General features: G+C 50.4%; 1 protein-coding gene across 1 annotated transcript; it reads left to right on the forward strand.

Annotated features, from left to right (window-relative positions):
• The first annotated feature begins 3,252 nt into the window (after nucleotides 1-3,252).
• On the forward strand, nucleotides 3,253-7,033 carry TEKT2 (tektin 2). Its single transcript, XM_079130386.1, has 10 exons — nucleotides 3,253-3,372; nucleotides 3,955-4,160; nucleotides 4,395-4,520; nucleotides 4,711-4,916; nucleotides 5,417-5,560; nucleotides 5,641-5,755; nucleotides 5,923-6,030; nucleotides 6,160-6,303; nucleotides 6,461-6,540; nucleotides 6,705-7,033. Exons 2-10 carry the CDS (start codon nucleotides 4,005-4,007, stop codon nucleotides 6,916-6,918), a joined length of 1,293 nt encoding a protein of 430 aa, XP_078986512.1. The 5' UTR covers nucleotides 3,253-3,372; nucleotides 3,955-4,004; the 3' UTR covers nucleotides 6,919-7,033.
• Nucleotides 7,034-7,416: the final 383 nt, after the last annotated feature.

A 7,416-nucleotide genomic window follows, 5' to 3' on the forward strand; every position in this document is an offset into this window, starting at 1 on the left:
ATGCCCAGCTTCATTTATATTTTATACAAATGTATAATTAAGATTATAGGGGTTGGGGATATGCCTCAGTCGGTAGAGTGGTTGCCTCACAAGCACAAGTCCCTGAGTTCAATCCCCAGCACGGGGGGGGGAAAAAAAAAAAAAAAAAAATATATATATATATATATATATAATATAGCCATATTTATAATTTTGTAACTTTTGCTTTTCTCATTTATTCCTGTGCTTTTATAAAAATTTTAGATTATAAAAGTTTGCCATCTGTGGTATCACTTTGAATAGTTTTTTTTTTAAATATTAAGTGTCATCTAAATCATTAATAAAAATTATTACTATTGGAACTGGGGTTGTGGCTCAGTGGTAGAGCACTTACCTAGCATGTGTTAGGCACTAGATTAGATCCTCAGCACCACATATAAATAAATAAAATAAAGATATTGGGTCCATCTACAACTTAAAATATATATATATTATTTATATATAAATATATAATATGTATGTAAATATAAATATATATATATTACTGTTGTCTCCTTAGGACCCTTTGTACATTAATTTGAAAATCTTCAAAAAGGATCACACTTTAAGTGCAACAAAGCTACTTCCCATTCATTTTAACCAAGGGATCATTCTTTCTTTTGGAAGAAGAGTGGGCTTTGAAGATTAGAAGGGCAAATCAAGTGGGAAGAGAAAAATCATTGTTTCGACTTCCAGAACAAATTATCTGCAGCTGTGTAGCTGAAGCAGCAGTTATTTCTAACTAGTAAGCCACCCAAAACTAATTAAACATACTAAGTCCCAAATCTCAACTGCGAGGATCCCAACATGAATTTATTGGGCCACAGACTAGAAAGTACAAGGCCAGCAGAAAAGTAAGCTTCTATTCATTTGTATTGTCTACAACTATCAAAATGTATAGTAGTGCCAGGCGCAGTGGCGCACACCTAGAATTCCTGCAGCTCCAGAGCCGAGGCAGGAGGATCTCATGTTCAAAGCCAGCCTCAGCAACAGCAAGGCACTAAGCAACTCAGTGAGACCCTGTCTCGAAATGAAATACAAAATAGGGCTGGGGAGGTGACTCAGAGGTCCAGTGCTCCTGAGTTCAATCCCCAGTACCCACCACACACACACACACACAAAATGCATAGTAGTGGCAGGATACAGTGGTTGTGCTAATACTTATAATGCCAGCAACTTGGGAGGCTGAGGCAAGAGGATCACCAGTTTGAGGCCAGCCTCAGCAACTTAGCAAGACCTTATCTCAAAATGGGGGGGGGGGGGCAACTAAAAAGAACAAAAATTTTTTTTTTTTTTTTTTTTTTTTTTTTTTTTGCGGTGCTGGGGATTGAACCGAGGGCCTTGTGCTTATAAGGCAAGCACTGTACCAACTGAGCTATCTCCCCAGCCCAACAAAATTTTTTTAAAAGGAAAGAAAAAAAAAGGGGGGGGGGTAGGGACTTGCTGAGATGTAACTCAGTGGTAGAGTGTCTCCTTGGGTTCCTCAGTGTGGGGAAAAAAAAAGTTTACATTGTTGTTTCACTTTTCACGTTCCTTGTTTCATAGTCCATGTCTCCAGGATCCCCTGTAACCCTTAAGAAAGTTGTCTGGAAGCTCAGGTTCTACAACTCTAAATAGGGAGTACAGCCAGCTGAGGAATGCTACGGGTAGACACAAGCCAGTCATGCACACCCTCTTCCTCTGAGATGTTCATCTCAGACGTGGCAGCTTCATCTAAAAGCACCATTGCCAGGACAAGGCACGTATTAAACAGAAGAATATATATTTTGGCTGCATGGAGAGGCAGTAATGCTGTTTGTATAACGTGTATGTCCTGTGTAAGGTTTCCCTGGGGTATACGCTGCTCCTTCTATACTACAGGAGTCCACACAACCACAAAACACAGACTTAAAACTGCCCACAAAAGCCTGTAATCCCAGCAGCTCCAGAGGCTGAGACAGAAGGATCGTGGGTTCAAAGCCAGTCAGCAAAAGTGAGGTGCTAAGCAACTCAGTGAGACCCTGTCTACAAATGAAATAGAAAATAGGGCTAGGGATGTGGCTCAGTGGTTGAGTGCCCCTGAATTCAATCCTGGTACCCCAAAACAAAACAAAACAAAAAATCTGCCCACAAATTTTTGCTAAAAACCAATCCCTTACTTGGGTTCAATAAATACGTGTAAGTCCACCAATGAGAGCTAAAAGTATCCTCCACTTGAAGAACAGGTGATAATTTGTGGGTGTCTTATTCTGACCTGATCTCTGGGCTACTCGGTAGCCTTCTGCTCAGCTGATATTCCTTTCTTTCGAATGATAAATGTCATCTGGTGTGGATTTCCTGTCAGCCTTAGAAAGAAAAGAGTTTTGAATCACTTGGAGCATTCAAAAGACCGCAGGGGGCTGGGTTTGTGGTTCAGTGGTAGAGCTAGCATGTGTGAGGCACTGGGGTCCAGTCTCAGCACCACGTGAAAATAAATAAAGGTTCATCCACGTGTGTGTGTAATTTTTTTTTTTTAATTCTTTTATTTTTTGGCAGTGCTGGGGATTGTACCCAGGGCCTTGTGCTTGCAAGGCAAGCAAGCACTCTACCAACTGAGCTATCTCCCCAGCCTTTTTTTTTTTTTTTTTTCCTTAAAGAAAGAAAAAAAGAAAAAGATCTCAGGGCTTTCATCACATCCTTGGTAGCAGAAAAGACCTTCCTGGTAAATGCACTAAAATTCGCCAAAATCTTCAGAAATTCTCCAGCAGCATGTTTACACACTACAACATGCTCTAAACCTACGGAAAGTAGTAAATCTGACAAGGACAAAGAGTTCTCGGGTGTTCGTTTCTCACACGGAACGCTGGAAGCCAGCGTCCTTTGGTTACTGCTGTGCTGTCCTGGGTCTCGGGCCCGGGGCTCTCCGTGCTCGTCCAGTGCCCCACCCTCCGCAGCCTCCGCAGCCGCTGTCTTTGCCTGTTTGCAGCCGGGGTCTAGGCAGACTGCTCCCGCAGCCCGGAGCCTGCCCCGCGGCCTCGGCTCCCACAGGGGCTGGGGCTACAGGCGTGCGCCACCACACCCACCGACGTCTACTTTTTCTACGCACTGTACTTTTTATCTTGTCGATTCATAAGATCGATCAAATTGTAGGTGTTCAGTTCGTAAATCCCGCCGCGGCGCCGTCTCCTGCATCCACGCCCGGCTGGCTGCTGTCGGCCCACAGCCCCCCGCGCCCGCGCACTGAGCGGTGGTTGCCTAGCAACCGGAGGCCAAACAACAGAGGAGCTCAGACAGGGGTGTCGGGGCGAGCAGGGAAAGGAGGAGAGCGACGAGGCGAGCGCGGCGGCGGGGCACACGCGGAGGCCTGGCCACCTCCTTCTTCCCCGCAAAGCCAGGGTATTCACTGAAGCCCAAAGTGAGCATCCTGTGCAGGGGACGGATGCGGCGGGGCGCCAAACTCCGGCCCCAGCTCCTCCCACCCGCCCCTCCTCCTCCGACCCAGGGCGGGGGCAGCCAGTGAGGCACCCGAGGCGGACCCGGCCGGAGCGCTCCCCACCCGCCGACGGGTGCCAACTCGGTGCGCCCTGGAAAAAGAGGCTTCTTCTCCTAGCCCGCCCCCAACTCCACCCCGGGCCTGGCCCGCAGCCGGGGAAGAAAGAAAAGAGAACTCAGAGGGAGTGTTGCTGGAAGTGGGGGTGGAAACTGGATTAGGGGCTGTATTCCTGCCAGCCCTCCCCGTTAGGCCCTTGGCCACACACACACACACCCCGAGGGACTCCATTCCCCACTTTTACCTGCTCAGGAATTGCAGGCTCCAGGGCCTAGTGCCTGGGGGTGGAGGGGTGGAAGGAACCTATCTAATGCCTAACAAGAAGTTGAACTCAGTGGGGGCTGTTCCCCAGCAGGCGTCCTGTAGAAAGGACAGGAGAATGGACAGGATTCAACTGATGTCTCCTGCACCTTGCTTTCCCAACACAGGTGGCGTGTCTTGGAACAGGTCCAGGGTTTGGGACCCATCACCCTGCACCATGGCCACATTCAGTGTAAAGCCAAGTCAGCGCTTCCAGCTGCCGGACTGGCGCACTAATAGCTACCTACTGTCCACCAATGCTGAGCGGCAGCGAGATGCTTCCCATCAGATCCGTCAGGAGGCCCGGGTCCTCCGCAATGAGACTAACAACCAGGTTGGAAGCCCCAGCTGGGTGGCCAAGGAGATTGCTCCCCACAACCACTATACCACTGAGCTACACCCACAGACCTTTTCTTTTTTTTTTTTATTTTATTTTATTTTGAGACAAGGTCTCATTAAATTGCCCAGGCTGGCTTCAATCTTTCAATCCTCCCCCTTCAGCCTCCCCAAGCCCCTGGGGTTACAGGCATGCACTAACACACTCTTTATCTTGCTCTGTTTCTTCCAGACTATTTGGGATGAACATGACAACAGGACTCGACTGGCAGAGAGGATTGATACTGTCAACAGGTGGAAAGAGATGCTGGACAAGTGTCTGACTGACTTAGATGCTGAGATTGACACCCTGACACAGGTCAGGGCTAGGTGCCAGGACACTCTGTTGTGAAGATCTCTCCTCCTGCCCACTTCTGAGTCTGGGAACCCTTGATGGGGGCATGGGTGGTACGGTCATCTGAGTCACTCACAGTTCTCTGTTAAAGTGGGTATAAGAGCTGCCTCCCAATGCAAGGTCCCTCCAGTCTCCTGAACCCCCTCTTTTCTAGATGAAGGAATCAGCAGAGAAAAATTTGCAGGCCAAGAATTTGCCTCTGGATGTAGCCATTGAGTGCCTGAGCCTGCGGGACAGTCGGCGAGACATTGACTTGGTGAGGGATCCTGTGGAGAATGAACTGCATAAAGAGGTGGAGGTCATTGAGGCCACCAAGAAGGCCTTACAACAGAGGATCAACCAGGCCTTCGAGCAGCTCTGGTGAGGCAGAGACGACTGTCACCTGCATGTTCACATGCACTTGAAGGCTTCAGTGAATGTGGAGCACAGGTTTTGGGGGTCATAAGTAACTGACTCCCATTCATCCCCTTGTCCCTCCTTGTGCTTGTGGACTAGCTGACTCTTGCACTTTCTCCACTCCCTGGACACAGTCTCAGAGTACTTGTCAGGAACCTGCTCTAGGCAGCCATTCTTATTCAGGTGGAAGCAGGGGAGCTGAAGCCCATTTTCCAGCACCCGAGTGCCTTGTCACGTGTATGTGTGAGGCTTCGTGAATGCACGTACATACTTGGGTGTCACTGTTCTGACTGTGGGAAGCTCATCCAGCTGTGCTGGTCTTTATCTCAGCTGCAACAGCAGCTCCACTGTCTTCTGCCATGAAGACTCGTCCCAGCCTCCTCATCCTTCAGTGTTGAGGTACAATGAGAACTGCATGTGGGACCTCAGGGGACAGCTCCTGATGGAGTCTGCCCTGTCTCCAGCCTCCTGCAGGAAGTCCAACAGCAGCTCAACTTTGACCATCGGGGCAAAATGGAGACACTGGAAATCGACAGAGGCTGTCTCTCTCTCAACCTAACGTCCCCAAACATCTCTCTGAAGATCAACCCTACACGTGTCCCCAAGGGGTAAGAAGTGTGCTTCCGTCAGTCCCTCACTTCCTTCATAGGCTGTACCCTACAACATTATTATTTCCGGTCACCTGCAGCTCCACCACACTCCAGCAATGGGATGACTTCAGTCACTTCAACAAGAACAGAGCAGAGGCCGAGATGAAATCAGCCACAGAGCTGAGGGAGGCCATTGCCCTAACTATCGCTGAGGTGAGTGAGACACCCCAGGCTGCTGCTCCACAGCCAAGGGATGGTACCAGTGTCCCCTCAGCCTGTACTTTCCATTTCCTGTTGACCACATGGCACCCCTTCCCTTAACTTAAGCAACAAGAATTTGAGCTGCTGTACCCTCCTCTTGCCTACTTCTTGTCCTACAGACCAATAATGAACTTGAAGCCCAGAGGGTTGCAACAGAATTTGCCTTTCGGAAGCGGCTGCAGGAGATGGAGAAAGTGTACAGTGAACTTAAGTGGCAAGAAAAGAATGTGAGCCTTCCCTGGGGCCTGGCCTCCTGCTGTGCAGCAAGGGGCCAGACTGCCAGCCAGGAAGCTCTGGACTGGGTGCCCCATGTCCCGAGTTCTGCTGGTAAAGACCAGTCACTCTGTCCCCCACAGACCTTGGAGGAGATTGCTGAGCTGCAAGAAGACATCCGGCACCTGGAGGAGGATCTGCGCAGAAAGATGCTAAACCTGAAGTTGGTCCATACCCGGCTGGAGTCCAGAACCTACCGGCCCAATGTGGAACTCTGTAGGGACCAGGTGTGAGGGCACAGACCCCCTTGCTGAGGTTTCCTCAGGATCACCCCTAGCATATGTGCCTGGTGGAGCAAAGGTGCTGGCCTAGGGCAGCCCTCAGGCCATAGGCTGAAGGACAGCATGGCTGACCTGGAATTCCCATGTGCCCTTCTGCCTCCAGGCACAGCATGGCCTCACTGATGAAATTCACCAGTTAGAGGCAACCATCCATGCCCTGAAGCAGAAGTTGGCACAAACGCAGTAAGTTTGGGAAGTGGGCAGGAGGGTATGGGGAGAGATGGAGGCCACCCACTGGTGGGGCCCTCTTGCTGCCTGATGGTTCCCCTAGATGGTAAGCTGGTGGGCGCAATCCTGGCTCCCCAGCCTCATGCACGAGTGGCGGGCTGTTGATACTTCCTCCCCAGAGATGCTCTGGATGCCCTGAATAAGCATCTGGCCCGGCTGCAGGCTGACATTGCCTGCAAGGCCAACTCCATGCTGCTGGACGCCAAGTGCATGGACATTAGACGCAAGCTGACTGTGCCTGCTGAGAAGTTTGTGCCCCAGGTGGACACCTTTAACCGCACCACAAACCGCACCCTGAGTCCACTCAAAACCTGCCAGTTGGAGCTGGCATAGTATGGCTCGAGATGGGGGAGAAACGTTTGGATGGGAAATGGGTGGGGGAAGAGAATGAGACCTAATAAATGTGTAGGCTCTCAAGTCAGTTCATTCTCTGCTACCCCTGCCTGCAGCCGACAGGGAGTGAAAGGGTTCTTGACCCTCCTTTTTTGTGAAGGAGCCAAGATGCAAACGGCTCCTCAAATTTCACCTTCCAAATCCAACTCCTTCCCTTCTGGGGGAAATCCCTCTGCACCCCATGGACTCTAGCAGCTGGCCCCTTGCATACCCTTTTGACGCCTAGCGGGGGCGCAGAGGCTAGGACGGCATAGGAGGCTAGGAGGATGAGGTGGCCTGGGCCTGAGTGGAGCCAAGAGCAAGGGATGCCCCAGGAGGGCCGGAAGAAGAGGTGCCCGTCCACGGGAGGCAGTGGCCTGGAGTGACCTGATGATCTGGCTCAGTACCTAACCCTAGGAGACCCTGTAGTGGCCGTCCCTCTCGGCTGTGACGCCATTA

This window comes from Sciurus vulgaris, assembly GCF_902686455.1.
Source record: "Sciurus vulgaris genome assembly, chromosome: 1".
Classification (NCBI taxonomy): domain Eukaryota; kingdom Metazoa; phylum Chordata; class Mammalia; order Rodentia; family Sciuridae; genus Sciurus; species Sciurus vulgaris.

Excerpts from the sequence above, each read along its gene's own strand:
- TEKT2 (XM_079130386.1), top strand. The coding sequence starts at position 4,005 with ATGGCCACATTCAGTGTAAAGCCAAGTCAGCGCTTCCAGCTGCCGGAC. Across the intron at positions 4,161-4,394 it reads GCAATGAGACTAACAACCAG|ACTATTTGGGATGAACATGA; the intron begins GTTGGAAGCCCC and ends TGTTTCTTCCAG. Across the intron at positions 5,756-5,922 it reads TTGCCCTAACTATCGCTGAG|ACCAATAATGAACTTGAAGC; the intron begins GTGAGTGAGACA and ends CTTGTCCTACAG.